Genomic DNA, 15,561 nt, shown 5'->3' with positions numbered 1-15,561 from the left:
CGTGAGCATAAGAGCCTGCCCGGTGCTGGGACCCGGACATGGACACACCTACTGCCAGAAGTAGGCTCAGAACACCTACTGCCGTTCTCCGTAACGGAGAAATCTGAACCTGGACTGGGTATTTCAATTTTTTTTTTTTAATTTTTTTTTTTTTTATGATAGTCACAGAGAGAGAGAGAGGCAGAGACATAGGCAGAGGGAGAAGCAGGCTCCATGCACTGGGAGCCTGATGTGGGATTCGATCCCGGGTCTCCAAGATCGCGCCCTGGGCCAAAGGCAGGCGCCAAACCGCTGCGCCACCCAGGGATCCCTGGACTGGGTATTTCAGATATGAAGTAACTACTGTTAGTTTTGTTAAGACAGAATCATAACTTTGTGGTTCTATTTTTTAAAAATACTTTTAAGCTAGAAACTTGTACTGAAGAGTTTGCAGGGGAGATAAAGTGAATTCTAGGATCTGCTTTTAAAATACGCAAGGCAAAAAAAATAATAAAATAAAATACGCAAGGCAGATGGTGGATGTAGGGAGATGACCCAAAATTGGCAAAATGGACATAACTGTTCCAACTGGGTAGATGATGGCTTCTCTCCTCTGCTGAAAATGCTAGAAAATTTCCATTAAGTTTGACAGTAAGTAAGAAAGAAAGAAAAAAAACGGAAGAAAGAAAGGCAGGCAGGCAGGCAGGCCGGCCTGAGTGGGGACAACCTCAGCAAAGTAGACAGCTAGAGTCTGGGGTCGCGAGTGGGATAGGGCAAGGTTCAATCACCTCATCAAGTCCTTACCTCTCTGCCCTGATTTCTTCAATGACAAAACCTGCCTGGAAACCTCAGGGTCATATATACCAAAAGCAGAAGACAGTATTCATGATAAACATTCTGGGGACACCTGGGTGGCTCAGTGGTTGGGTGTCTGCCTTCGGCCTAGGGCGTGATCCTGGAGTCCCGGGATAGAGTGCCACATTGGGCTCCCTGCATGGAACCTGCTTCTCTCTCTGCCTATGTCTCTGCCTATTTCTGTGTCTCTCATGAATAAATAAAATCTTAAATATATATATATATATATATATATATATATATATATATATATATAAGTATTCTGTATTAGCAACCTCCGTGCCAGGTACCATACTACTAATGAGTTCACTTCTGCTTGTCTCACGCTGAAGCACAGTAACAAATCTACATTGGTTCTGGATCCTTGGCCGCCTGTCTTATGGACAGGCTGAGAGAAGAGAAGAAATCTGCCTATAGGGGTACCTGGGTGGCTCAGTAGTTGAGCATCTACTTTTGGCTCAGGTTATGATCCCAGGGTCCTGCGATCAAGTCCAACCAGGCTCCTTGAGCCTGCTTCTCCCTCTGCCTATGTCTCTGCTTCTCTCATAGGAAAGGAAAAGAAAAAGGAAAAGAAAAGGAAAGGAAAAGAAGGGAAAGGAAACAAAAGGGGAAAGGAAAGGAGAAAGCAAAGAGGAAAGGAGAAAGGAAAGAGGAAAAGAAAGGAAAGGAAAGGAAAACTGCCTTATAGGGTCACAGCAGAAAGAAGCAAAAGTGAAACAAGTCCTGGACTCTCTGACTCCAGGTCCAACTCTTAACCTCTACCCTTGAGATATTTAGAAATTATCTGGAAAAGAATAATTAACTCAACAGGCCAAAAGACAAAACGCCTGCCGTGAAATTTGTAACTGGGCTGGCAAAAATAAAATAGAAAGCAAACTAAATCCAGTATCTCAAGAAAGGCTAAAGTGAGGTATTAACACATTGGGTGAGGTCCTTAACACTCTTGTGCCCTGGGTTTCAACTGTGAAGTGAAGACAGCAACAGAACCTCTGGGAGGGATGGAATTCACAGGGGAAGGATTTCCTGAGACCACGTAAATCAAGAGCTTAGCACTACGCTGGCCCAGAATAAGCCCTAAGCAGGAGAAATGAACGTCATGCAAAGACACAAGGCCAATACAGTTCTTCCAACATCGAATAAAGGGAACTGAGGCGTTCAAAAATCTGACCAGACATCTTTGGATAGTTCAAGGAATAAGAGAGGCACACAAAGGTCCAAGGAATCCTAGCGAAAACCCAAGTAAAAAGTCTTCTCCCCAGACAGAAAACAATGGGAATCCCAAGGAAGGAAATTCCAAAGCTGTCCAATACCAGAAAGAACACTCTATTCCAAAGTATGTGGCATCCACACTGGGGTTTGTCCAAGCACACAAACCTCTTAGGCAGGGCAATTCTACAGAGCTTCAAACAGATTGAGAAGAAACCTGGCCTGCTAGAGGAGTCTCATGGAGTCAAGGGTCATTTCATTTGCATGAGTGGCTCTTCTTCCACTCCCGCTCACTTTGAACACAGCCCCTGTTCTGGATAAAGGCATCTATCTCTCTGATCCAAGTTCCTCCTGTCAGATGAACCTCTGAAACTGGTTTCTCAGCAACAGAGAGTTTCTTTTAACCACCTTCTCATGCCAACCATGCTTCAGACTGCTTACAGCTAGAGAGATACTGGTTCTCATCCAGGGAGGGCTGATTTCTATTATTCCAGAAAGAAAAATCAAATCCCTGAACTTGTGAACCGAGACCTTTCCTTGTAACTTTTCCTGAACACATCAATTTGGTTCCGCTCAATGTACATCCGACTAAAAGTATTGATATTTTCAACTTGAAAGAAACTGGGCCTTGGATTACTAAGATTGCTTGTTCATATATCACTAAAGAATTTTAGGAGAGGGATGCCTGGGTGGCTCAGTGGTTGAGCGTCTGCCTTCAGATCAGGGCATGATCCTGGAGTCACAGGATTGAGTCCCACATTGGGCTCCCTGCATGGAGCCTGCTTCTCTCTCTGCCTAGGTCTCCACCTCTCTGTGTGTCTCCCATGAATAAATAAAATCTTTATTTTTTAAAAGATTTTTATTTATTTATTCATGAAAAACAGAGAGAAAGGCAGAGACGTAGGCAGAGGGAGAAGCAGGCTCCAGGCAGGGAGCCTGATATGGGACTTGATCCTGAGACCGCAGATCACGCTGAGCCAGACGCAGGTGCTCAACCGCTGAGCCACACAGGCGTCCCAATAAATAAAATATTAAAAAAAAAAAAAAAAAAGAATTTTAGGAGAACTGTAATGTTCTGTATGCAACTCTTCATTAACTTGTAGTCAACTGTGGGCTCCTGGAGGGCACATTAGAAGATGGGAGTGACTGGACTTTCTGAGGGCCCAGCAAAGGGCCAGGCTCAGACTGTCTGGGTGCTCGGGATATATTCCACACAAACCCAGCATCAACATCAGCTCTGCACACCTTCTTTGTCAGTGGCATCAATATAGACACCGGACCATTTCCCAGGCAGTACCCTGGATTACTTAAAACTCCAAGAAGGTGATTGAGGGGTTTGTCTTTAACCGAAAACTCATTCACCGAATGCTTATCGAGGGCCTCATGAGAGGCCAGAGAGGGACAAAAGCCCGAATGTGATTGATGCATCAACCAAAGTCAAAGTAAAGTGGCCACCAATTGGCACTCCCAGGGAGGCGGCCCATTTCCATTGCCAATAAGCTATGGTCCTGAGACTGCTCTGCTGTGCCACGAAATGACAAGGCCTAGAATCCCAAGGAAACCTAAGCCTTGAAGTCTGTTAGGAAAACGAGGAGGGCTATAACCAGAGTCACCTGCAATGCACATTTATCCAAGTGACACATCTGGCCCTAGCTCTCTGGGGTCGGGCCTCAACAGGGATGTGTTAGCTGGGATCTGCTTCCACACTAGCTTTAAAAAGTCTCCAGTTACTTCTAATAAATGAAAATCCCTTCAGTTAAAGGTTCAAATGCCCAGGCTTGGGCCTCTACATGGACTGGAAGGAGAAGAACACAGGGCTGACAGAGCCGCACCAGGTCATGGAGAGGCAGCACACCTCCACTCTTTCTGAGGCCTACTTTTTCTTCCTTAAAGTAATCTACACCCAACATGGAACTCAAACTCACCACTCCGAGATCAAGAGATGCATGCTCTACTAACAGGGCCAGCCAGGCATCTTCAGGACCAACTTTAAAGGGAATACCTATCTTCCCTCCCATGCTCTCCCACCACCTCTGCCACAATAAAAATCATGGCAGCTGCTGTGCAGGGAGTAGGCATATCATACCAATGTGGAGGCCAGCAACTTCTTTAAAAGGCCAAAGAGTAAATACTGTGGGCTTTGCAGGCCATACAGTTTCTGTCTCAACTACTCAACCCTATTGTTCAGCATAAAAGCAGCCACAGATCATATAAATTAATGGGCATGGCTTTGTTCCAATAAAACTTTACTTAGGGGGAAAAAAAAACAGATGGGTAGGCTTTCATCAGAGATCTAAAGATTGCCCACCCACCCTATCAGCAGTGGCCTTTTTTTCTTTTTTTAAAGATTTTTATTTATTTATGAGAGACAAAGAGAAAAGAGAGAGAGAGAGAGGCAGAGACCCAGGCATAGGGAGAAGCAGGCTCTATGCACGGAGCCCAACGTGGGACTTGATCCCTGGTCTCCAGGATTATGCCCTGGGCCGAAGGCGCCCATCCAGCAGTGGCTTTTAAACTTTGACCTTGACATCTCCTCCTCTACATTCCTCTCAAACAAGTTTTATTAAGCGGCTTTAAAACTCCACTATACTCTGCTTTTTCTATCCTCTCTCCTTTCCTTGTTTTTCAAATGCAGGAGACAAATCAATAAACAGGACTTCATATCCTACTAATGGCTGAACAATGCAGTTTGAAAACGGCGTCTCCAGGACAGCATACAGGTATAGAGCTTAGGTCTGGGTACAGACTGCCCGGGTTTTAACTCTGCCTCTATACCCACTAGGCTCTGTGACCTTGGACAAGTGACTTCATTTCTGTTTCAAATTCTCAGTGTAGGGGCGCCTAGACTCAGTAAAGTGTCTGTCTTCCCCTCGGGACAGGATCCCAGTACCCAGGGATAGAGCACAAAGTCAGGCTCCCTGCTCAGTGGGGAGCCTGAATCTCCCTCTGCCCTCCCCCCACCATGTTCTCAGCATGCTCTGTGTTCTCTAATAAACATCTTAAATAAAAAACCCAAAATTTTCAGCATTGGGCTGGGGTGCTATCACATGAGAAGCACTCAGAAGGTTCCTGGCAGATAATCTCTCACCTTCAGACTATCACACTTTTGGAAGATTAGCAGTCACTGATTGCTAGTCACACAGGATTGCCCTGACTCCCACGTCTACACTGTCCACTGTTAGCCATGATCTCTCTACCAGAAGAGGACCAACTCTGGCTTAGAGGGAACAAACGGAATCCATGCTGTACTAACCTTTATGCTTTTGGAATTTATGGTTTCTGGGGTCACTCGACAGGGACAACAGGGATGAGGGAACCAGGTGCTCAGCTAATGATGGATCTGCCTGTGATCCAGCTTCTCAGTCTAACCTTGCAGTTCATTTTTAAGACACCAGTGCTGCAGTAGCAGCAGCAACCCGTGACCATGGCCAGAAGCTGCAGATGTCAGAAATGGGAAGGAAATCTGAGGCCTGCTACAGACAGAAACAATCTTTGCCCAAATCTAAATAAAGTCCTCAAGAGAAAAGAGCTCCTTGCACACTCTGAAAACTTTTCTGCTCCAAGAAAAGCACGGGACAAGCCTGGCTGCTGCATGGAAAAAAAAAAAAAAACAACCCTTAACTGACTCAGCCAAATTCTCAAGGATAGGAAAATCTTGGGAGTTGGAACAGGCCTTGCTTATTTCCCGAGACTCTGGAGAGGGGATGTGAAGGGCTTGCTTACAGTGATGTGACCAGTCAGCAATGGGTTAGGTGCCACAGCCCTGCTTTCTCAGTTCTCAGGAGACCTACCATGGTTGTAGTAAGACTCAGATCCTAATTGCCAAAGATGTACACAGGAAAGTCATCAGCAAAAGCTCAAGACGCCATGACTGTTTCAGCATCTGTAATAAGGATGTTGAGCAAGCAAGCCATGCCTCAAGATGGCTTCCACCGAGTTTCCATCTAGGTCTCCCTGCAATTAAGTAAGCTGACCAGAAACCTCTAAGAGGTGAAAAGATAAATTGACTTCCCTCAAAAACACAGATGTTATGCTTGCTTCTGCTTACATACCAGACTATAAATTCTATTTAGAATTGTTCTCTAGTAGGGACAGCACGGAGATAAAAAAACCAAGCTTTGCTGAATGCCAGGCACTGTGTGGGTGCCCTGCATATGCCCACTTGACCGCAATGACCCTGAGAAACGGGCATTATCTTCAGTGCCCACTGCAGGGAGGGCCAGGCCTAAACACAATCTTATCTGTCTCCAAAGGCCACACTGTTCGTTCCTATCCTGTTGCCACCTCCGACGTTCAGAAGATGTCACCACTCGCCTTACAAATAGGGATCTGAGTCACCAATTCACAGATACAAATTCACAAAGGGGGGAGAAAAATAAGATTCTCTACCCTGAGCAATTTGGCCAAGAGAACCAAACTATGCTCCCAGCAAATATCTGGTATTGGATTATTCCAATAGCAGGATGCAACTAAGTTTACACCAACCAAGGGGCCATCATTTTGTCATCAACTGATCAAGTCAGAAATGTAAAAACTGTCCACATAATCTCCTGTTATTACTAAGAAACCCTGTGCAATGTTTTCAGGACTGCCATCTCCAGTAACTATCAAAAGTAAAATATTTGCGCAGCAAAGACAAGGTTGATAAATATGGAAAGCCAAATCCCTGAAAATCTAAAATCTGGCTCACTGCACACAGCCAGTTTTACCTCGGACTTAACCAAATGAACTTTATAGGCCCACCCAAACAGGCAGCTTTTCCACTCTTTCAATTAGATTTTAATTATGAAACCAGCCTCAAATCATTAATTCTGACAAGACTGATGAGCAGACCACTCCTACCGATGCCTGAATCAACTTCTTAAAAGCCAACTATCAGAAACCCTAGAAAACAGCCTTTCTTCTATTGTATCAGGAGCTGTGTGGTAAAAGTACAGGCAAGCACTCTGCTCACTTTGAAACGCGGCATTCACTTACTGTTTGCTCTGAATTACTCTGTCACTCAACTTCCTACCCTGGGTCAAAACCCATCGCTTCGGTACTAGACAATTTTGTCCACAGGGACCAAAAGCAGGTTCTCTGGAATATGGTTCGACCTAGAGCTATCCACAGAAGACTGAAAAGAATTAGTGATTTTCACCATACAGGCATTTGCCATAACTGAACCTGGCTTATATGAGATGGTTCTAGGGACTTAACCACAAAAACGTAGCAGAGAAGAGCAAATAAGGCCATCCTAAGACTTCCATTCCTCCAGGGCTGGGAAAAGATCTAAGAGAAAGGAGCGGAGGTGGAGACATTGTTAGAGGATAAATTACTAAACCAGCTCAATATGAAATGGTCTACATTCAACTGGATGGAAACAAACTCTGAGTAAACCATTCATCTCTACTTTGCCAGGTAGGTAACACCTGGGAAAGCCTTCATCTCCACAGATGCCTAACAGTTCCCCCTTGGGATCAGCCTTCCTGGCTAAGGAAAAGCCACAGGAGTGTCTTTCTAGAAGACACTGTACTTAAAAGAAGACTAGCTGTACTGAAAATCCTGGGTTGTCAAGAACCAAAAACTTAACCTTCCAAGCAAACTGAAACCCAGTCTGGGAGATAGGACAGTCTGTGAATTAGAAAGCCTTGCTGGGGGAATCCGAACTTTCTTTGGAAGAAAAAATTTGAGGAGAGCAAGAAGTAAAGGGGTTTGAGGACCAGAATATATTTTCATGGTCACAATTCGTTAGTATTTCTACTGGGATATCTTTATTTGCTTTCCGATTAAACCTCTCCCCAGAGAATGTAACAATTTTTAAAGATTTCCAGTGTCTAAGAGGTGCTATTAAATCAGGGATTCTGAGTGACACCCTTTTTCTTTCTTTCCTTTTTTTTTTTGCAACATCCATTAATTTGAATTTTAACTAGTACTGGTACATCAGTTTGGGGGGAAAAAAAAGGCAGTACTGTGACATTCCAAAAACAAAGACTATCGAAATACAGTTTGACCTCATTACTGGGGCTTCTTGGTTTTCATAGAGGAGAGTCCTTTGAGAACAAAAACAATATACCCTTGTGTTGCTATGCCTGAGTATTTTTTAAACATTTGGGGAAATACTTCTAAGTTCAATGAATGATAAAATTTTCACTTACAAAAGAAATCCCATTTCCTTCACATTTCATTTTCAAGTTAAACAAGCATCCTTCAACAACTTGGTTGCCCTCAAAACTTGGAAGGTTCACCTGTTAACATCCAGTTTCTCACTTGGCTCCTGGAGGAGGAATTTTACCAAGGAGGGACAACTTCAAATGCAATTCGTTGTCGGCTGACCCTGGCACTGGATGGTGTGTTCAGTTTGTGCTTCAAACATTTTTCTTTTCTTTTTTGCAGGATACTGTACTGTGTGGACACGTCTTCCTCTCACAACTGATTTTACAGACCTAAGATCACCACTTCACATTAGTGGAGCTGTGAGCATATGAAGAGAAAATAGTAAGACCAGTGGCCCACTAAATTGCAGCTTAAGGTTCCTCAACCCAAGGTGAGTGAACTTTTGTTTTTCTCCTAAGAACGAAAAAAAAAAAAAAATGGAAACAGGATCTTTCAGAGGGGAAAATGGAGCTGTGTGTTATAAAGTTTTTGCTACCAAAGTACATTAGGGACCAAAAGTGGGGAAGATGGAAAATGGAACTTCAACGTGTTTTGTCTTTTAACGAAGAACTTATGCTTGTAAAACACATCAGAAGTACTTGTTTGGTTCTGCAAGTCATTTCTGTTGCTGTTTTTATCTTGTATGTGTGGGGGGGGTGCAGGGGGCTGGAGGAAGTGTTCTCTCCACCATGACTGGGCGTGTTTGCATCAACTTTTCACGGTCAGGCATGTGCTTTCGGAACAAAGGAACAGTGGAGACAGGGAGAGGAGATTGGGGCTTGACACGCTTTACAGATTCGGTGCTTAAACAGTACTTTACAAATGACTTGCTCAATTTAAACGTCCATCACCATAAGAGACATTGGGAGTAAAAGGAACAAATTGGATCTACTTGAACCACAATCTTTTTTTGGGGGGGCGGGGTAGTAGTAGGGGTGGAGGGAGGGGAGAACCTTAACTCGAATGCAAGTATCATAAACCGAATTCAGTTAACCTTGTCTCCTACCAAATGGACCTGAAGTATCCACTTTCTTCAAAGATGAAGGCTGGAGACAAAGCAATGGACTGAAACGGAGACAGGGAAACCAAGGGCTTGAAAACCTACGGGCCTTTTTTACATAAGTTTTTGTCATGTTACAGTAACGCTTTTTTTTCCTTTGAGAAAACTGTGTACGACAAATTAAAAAAACTAAAGATCGAAAGGATGTGCAAGTCTAAAAGGGCTCAACTGGGTTAGAATCCTGATTCGAACATATAAATTCACTCAAGCATCACTTTGGTCTTTAAAGGCAGGAGGAAGGCAGGCAGGAAAAGGGACAAAAAGAGGGAGATAATTGAATTACTCAATAAAAGAGGCTACTTACCATCCCAACCCATTGTAAGACATACACTTCTGACATAAGAGAACTCCTTAGAGGTCGAATAAAGCGTGTAAGCACCTTTGAGTAATGCACCTGCCCCCAAGAGGGGGCCCGGAAACCCAACGTGGGCTTAGCGCACAGACCTTTGCTAATCTGTTTATTTCCTTGAACTGGAGGCAGGCTGCGATGGGCTGCGATTCCCAGGACGATACATTTAATTAGAACAAAACAGAAAACCAAAAAAAAAAAAAAAAAAAAAAAAAAATTTTTTTGTAAAAGCTCACCAAACTGCTGCACTTGTGTCTCTGAATGTGGGTGGCATTTCTTTTAAAAGGCAAAGTATGGTCTGTGAAGGAGAAAGGGAAAAGGGGAGGTGGAAGTGGGGAGAAGGGGCCATGGTGCCTGGCAAGGAGGCCCTAGCTAAGACCCCTGATCTAGGAGAGGGTCCTCAAGCGGCTCCCCAGCCCGGGCTGCTTGCTGTGGGGCAGCCATCTATCTGTCCAGCGAGATCGCTTCCCCTCCCCACCCCCACTCCTCCTCAGGCTGCCTTTCCTGCCGGCTGAAAACCTTCCATTTCCAAACCCAGTCTCTAGATACCTCTTCCTCTGCCCCACCGGGAAAGGGAGGATAAACCCTGCACCCAACCCTCTGCTGGAGCAGGGCAAACGAGGGCCCTGAAACGCGCCGGGCTGGCCCTTTTATCACCCTCCAGAGAAGGGCGTGGGGCGAACCCATTTCGCACTTTATAAAGAGGAAGGGATGGGGGGCGCTCCCTTTCACCCCTGCCAAAACACTAAAAAAAAAACCCTCATTTTCTCTCCCGGAAGGGATGGCGCCCCATTTTAGCCCCAAAGAGGAGGGAACCCATGAGAAAGAAGAGACCAACTTCCTCTCCCCTCCAAGTCAGGGAAACCAAACCTCACCCCCCCACCCCTCCAAAAACGCATCATCTACCTACGAAAATCTAGAGAACCCTTGCCTTTAAGGAAAAATACGGGAAGGGGCTTCTCCCCAAAAGGAGGCAGGGACTTCCATCAAAGGAGCTAGAGATCCGCACCCCCCACCACCACCAATTTTGCCCTCTAGGGAATAACTAGGAACCACCTCCCGCCAAAAAAAAAAAAAAGTGCGAGTGCCCCCACCCTAAAGACCCCCCCCACTAAAAGGATGAAAAAAGGACTAAACGAAACCCCACTTTCTGCCTAAGAAAACTAGGGTACCTCTCCAAGTAGGGCAGGGCACACCTCCCCCAAGAGAAAGGATACTGCCAGGGGCTGGGAGACCCCCAACTCCAAACCCCTAAGAGCGGGGATACTCCTCGAGATCCCCACCACCACCAAAAGGGTCCGGGAGCCCCTCCCCCATCCCCTTCCCCGAAGCCAGGCGACGGGCAGGCGGGCCCATGGCTGCCAGCTCCGGGCGCTGGGGCAGCCAGGACCCCCGTGGGCCTCCGCAGCGCCCCCCCCAGCGCCCCCTCCCCAGGGCGGGCGGGCGGGCGCGGGGGTCCGGGGGCGCCTCCTCACCTTCCCCTCAGCATGGCGCCCAAAAAAGACAGAGCGAGAGCGAGGGAGAGCGGGCGAGCGCCGCGAGGGGGGGGAAACGCATGAGGCCAGGAGAGAAAGCAAGCGAGAAAGAGCGAGCGAGCGAGAGACACCCACCGACCCCGCCCTTCCTCCTCCTCCTCCTCCTCCTCCGCGGCCCGGCCCAACATGGCGGCCGCCCCCCTTCCTCCTCCTCCTCCTCTTCCTCCCCCCGGGGACGCTGCCCCGGCCGGGCCGGGGGCCTGACCTGTCGTCAGGGAGCGGGAGGCGGTGGTGGAGGAGGTGCGGGGCGGCCGGGCAGGCGTCGGGGGAACACGGAGGAGGCGAAGGCGTTGATGGCGGCGGCGGCGATGGCGGCTGCGGCGACTCTGATGGTGGCGGCGGGGGGGTCCCGGGCGCGGCCTCCATAGTTCCTTTGGGGGGGAGGGGATGTTAATGCACGAAAAAGGACTGCTTGGGCGTGGCGGGAGGGGCACACTTCAGCTCTGAGGGCTCCTGATAGGAATGGGTATATATTTTTTCGGTTTCGGAATCACCTCTGCGCCGACCTCCGCGTAGGCCGCGCGGCCTAGGCCTCGGCGGGCCGCTCGCCGCCTTTCTCCGCAGCCCGCCCCTGGGGTCACTCGCTCACGGGCGCGGGGCCCTCATCGGGGCGAGAGCCCCCACACACACCTCCCCCGCGGGCCCACAGGCGGGGGACCCGGGGGACACGGACACTGGTGGGTGGTTGGGTGTAATTAGCGCGGGCCGCGCGCGATGGAGCAAGCGAGGGGAGAGGGGAGAAGAGGAGAGCGAGCGAGGGGGTTAAAAAAAAGGATTTTAAGGAGAGAGGAAACGGGCTGCGGAGACGGGCCGACTGTCTGTCTGTCTGCCCGCCCTCGGTGCCCCGGCTGCTCGGCCCCCGCCGCAGTCAGAAATTCACACAAAATGGCGGCTCGGCCCAGAGGAGCCGGGAGGCTGAGGCGGGAGGAAGGGCGAGGTGGGAGGGGGAACTGGGAGGAGGAGGCGGAGGCGGCGTCACGTGGAGAGGGGCACCGGCGCGCTCCCGAAGGGCGGCGGAAAGACCCGAAGGGAGAGAGTGAGGCCGAAGCAAGGCGGAAAGAGCCGAAAGCGCCTGAGCGTGAGACGGGGGGGAGCGGAAAGAGCCGAAGGTAGCGGCGTGGGTGTGGCTAAAGGATAGATGGAAAGCCGCGGGAGCCGGAGATAGCCGAAGCGGACCAGGACGGAGTTGGGGGGAGAAAAACAAGGAACTGAGGCGATCCGGAAGGAGCCGAAGGCGGCATCCGAGGTGGACGGCAGGAGGCGGAATTAGCCGAAAGAGGGATTTAGACGAAAAGGCCGAAGGGCGGGGCTCGGAAGGCGATTTACAGAGTAAAAGAGTGGGAAATTCGGCCGAGAGCAAGCGGGAAGAACCGAAAATTGCCAGCTTGAGGGAAGGCGGGAAGAGCTGAAAGTTTTAGGTGGGAGAATGGGAGGGAAGGAATTCGGGCTACGAAGAGAAAAAAAAATAACCGAAAGCTGGAGGCCGGGTGCCGAGAGTTGTAGGTTTCCGGAGAAGGGGAGGATGGAGCCGAGCCGGCCCGGAGCTGACGTCATTAGAGACCTCGGTCGGTGACGTCACCTAGGGCGGTGCGAGAGAGGCGGGCCTTGGTACTGCCTCCGGGAAGTTTCAGAACTTGGAGCGTGGTACCGGGAAGTTTCGCAATAAGTGCTTCACGAGGGAGCGATCGACCTGGTTCAAACGGTGTGCAAGCGTTAAGCTGGACTAAGACCCTCACAGCTGTACTAAGAGGAACTACTACTCCCATTTAGCTGAATCCTGGGGTTTAAATAATTGTCTTAAGATCATGGTGTTAGGGCAGCCCTGGTGGTTCAGCGGTTTAGCGCCGCCTTCAGCCCAGGGTGTGATCCTGGAGGCCGGGGATCGAGTCCCACGTCGGGCTCCTGGCATGGAGCCTGCTTCTCCCTCTGCTTGTGTCTGTGCCTCTCTCTCTCATGAATAAATAAATAAGATTTTTTAAAAAATCATAGTATTAGCCTTAAAGAGAGCCTCAAGAATTTTAATCAGTGGCGAAGCCTTCCGTTGTCTCCTGCAAAAATTCGTTCAGTCCTGTTTGTATCCAAGGATCTTTGTTCAGTGCTTTTATGAGCTCCTTGTACAGTGCCAAGCTGTGTGATGGGCGAGGGGAACAGTTTCTAGCTTCCTGGAGCTTAAAAACTGATAATGCCCCGGAGTGGTGGGGGAGGGGAGACTGGCAGTTTAAAGGGAGCCTTTATTACCTGGAGAGGAGGGCGCGCCCAGGGCCGGGTTATTTAAGTTGAGATAGGAAGAAGAAGAGAAAGTTCCAGACGGAGGAAATAGCTTATTTCAGACCTGGTCAAGAAAAGGACCATTTAGGTTCCAGAAACAGAAAACAAAACAAAACCCTCATGTGGTGTGAAATAAATTTGCAGGTGAAAGCACCAAATCACTTCCTAGTATATTAAACCTACCTAAATAAAAAAATATGTCCCAAACCTGGTCTGGGACATAAGCTTTTTGTTAAGAGTAACTTACAACTGGGGATCACTGGGTGGCTTAGAGGTTTAGCGCCTGCCTTCCGCCCAGGGCATGATCCGGGAGTCCCAGGATCCAGTCCACATTGGGCTCCCAGCATGGAGCCTGCTTCTCCTGCTTGTGTCTCTGCCTCTCTCTCTCTCTGTCTCTCATGAGCAAATAAATAAAATCTTAAAAAAAAAAAAAGTTATTTACAACCTCCTTCAGTGAAATAATTAGATTTCCTGATAAAAAATATTCAAGTTGATTTCTAATGAATTTTGATGGTATGAAATTAGTTATGGGAAACTAGAGGTCCACCCACTTGACAGCTGACTGCCTGCCTGTCAAGAGTCATACTTTTTTTTTTTTTAAGATTTTATTCATTTATTCATGAGAGACAGAGACAGAGAGGGGCAGGCACATAGGCAGAGGGAGAAGCAGGTTCATGCAAGAAGCCTGATGTGGGACTCAATCCTGGGACTCTAGCATCACGCCCTGGGCCAAAGGCAGGCGCCAAACTCCTGAGCCACCCAGGGATCCCCAAGAGTCATACTTTTCAATCTTTTCTTTCTTCTGTATCTTGTCTCTCATCTCATGATAGTTAATCATTCTCTTCTCCCATGAAATGTCCTAACCAAGAATATTTTCTTTTTAAGATTTTACTTATTTATTCATGAGAGACACAAAGAGAGAAGCAGAGACACAGGCAGAGGGAGAAGCAGGCTCCTCACAGGGAGCCTGATACGGGACTATATCCCCCAACCCAGGATCACGCCCTGAGCAGAAGGCAGATGCTCAATCACTGAGCCACCCAGGCGTTCCCCCAAAAAATGTTTCTAATTCACCCACAAGAGATCTTTTTTTTCCCTTGCATTCATGATTGTAATAAGATGTTGGCACATGCTTTTAACTAAACTGTCCAAAAGTTTTAACACGAGACGAGTAGAGCTATAAGAATGAAAAAGAAAGTATAGCAAATCATCTTTCCCCTTCCCTGCCTTGATTTCTGAACCCCATGTATTCTAGTTATGGATGAAACAACACTGGTGGGATCCCTGGGTGGCGCAGCGGTTTGGCGCCTGCCTTTGGCCCAGGGCGCGATCCTGGAAACCCGGGATCGAATCCCACATCTGGCTCCCGGTGCATGGAGCCTGCTTCTCCCTCTGCCTGTGTCTGCCTCTCTCTCTCTCTCTCTCTCTCTGTGTGACTATCATAAGTAAATAAAATAAAATAAATAAACCTCTAAAAACTCTTTAAAAAAAAAAGAAAGAAAAGAAACAACACTGGTTGAGACCTTAGATCACATTGAAGAAAGGACCCTGTACTTTCAAGCTGTGGTCTCCAGCTGGCACCATCTCTGAAGCTTCCACAGGCCATTCCAGAATTCTGGAAGAGGGCCAACTGCTTTTAATTAATGAAGAAAATGAGAACATAAGCTAATCCCATGAGGCAAGATTTCTCCATGCCTTTTCAGTGTTCTACCAGAACGCTAAAATTGTCTATCAAGCCCTTCTGACATTCTAGATGTTACTTTGACTTCCTACCTAATTGATTAAAGTCTAGACTCTGAAAAGTTATGGGGGATTCTCAAGTTTCAAATGGTTTTTGTCTGGCAGGAAAGACAACCCTGAATGCTATTAATCAGTTTTGTATCAAACTTTCCAACCCAATTTCTACATTCTTTTTTTCTTAAAGATTTTATTTATTTATTCATGATAGAGAGAGAGAAAGAGAGGCAGAGACACAAGCAGAGGGAGAAGCAGGCTCCATGCCAGGACCCCGACGTGGGACTCGATCCCAGGACTCCAGGACGGCGCCCTGGGCCAAAGGCAGGCCTTAAACCGCTGAACCACCCAGGGATCCCCCCTGCCTTTTTTAGATTTTATTTATTTCTTCATGAGAGACATATAAAAAGGCAGAGACATAGGCAGAGAAGCCCACAGGG

At 47.6% G+C, this 15,561-nt stretch overlaps 1 protein-coding gene across 5 annotated transcripts in view; it reads right to left on the bottom strand.

The window, feature by feature from the left end:
* ZC3H4 (zinc finger CCCH-type containing 4) overlaps positions 1-12,780 on the bottom strand; it is a 44,882-nt gene extending 32,102 nt beyond the window's left edge. For 2 of the 5 annotated variants that reach the window (XM_041743477.1, XM_041743483.1), the window contains exon 1: positions 11,060-11,204. In XM_041743477.1, coding sequence (XP_041599411.1) covers positions 11,060-11,073 — 14 coding nt within the window. In that variant the 5' untranslated portion in view covers positions 11,074-11,204. The other 3 variants (XM_041743480.1, XM_041743481.1, XM_041743482.1) reach the window with 3 other exon arrangements.
* Positions 12,781-15,561: the final 2,781 nt, after the last annotated feature.

The sequence above is a fragment of the Vulpes lagopus genome, chromosome 2 (assembly GCF_018345385.1).
Source record: "Vulpes lagopus strain Blue_001 chromosome 2, ASM1834538v1, whole genome shotgun sequence".
NCBI lineage: Eukaryota > Metazoa > Chordata > Mammalia > Carnivora > Canidae > Vulpes > Vulpes lagopus.
Note: the sequence above shows the minus strand (reverse complement) of the source record. Positions and strands in the feature narration are given on the sequence as shown.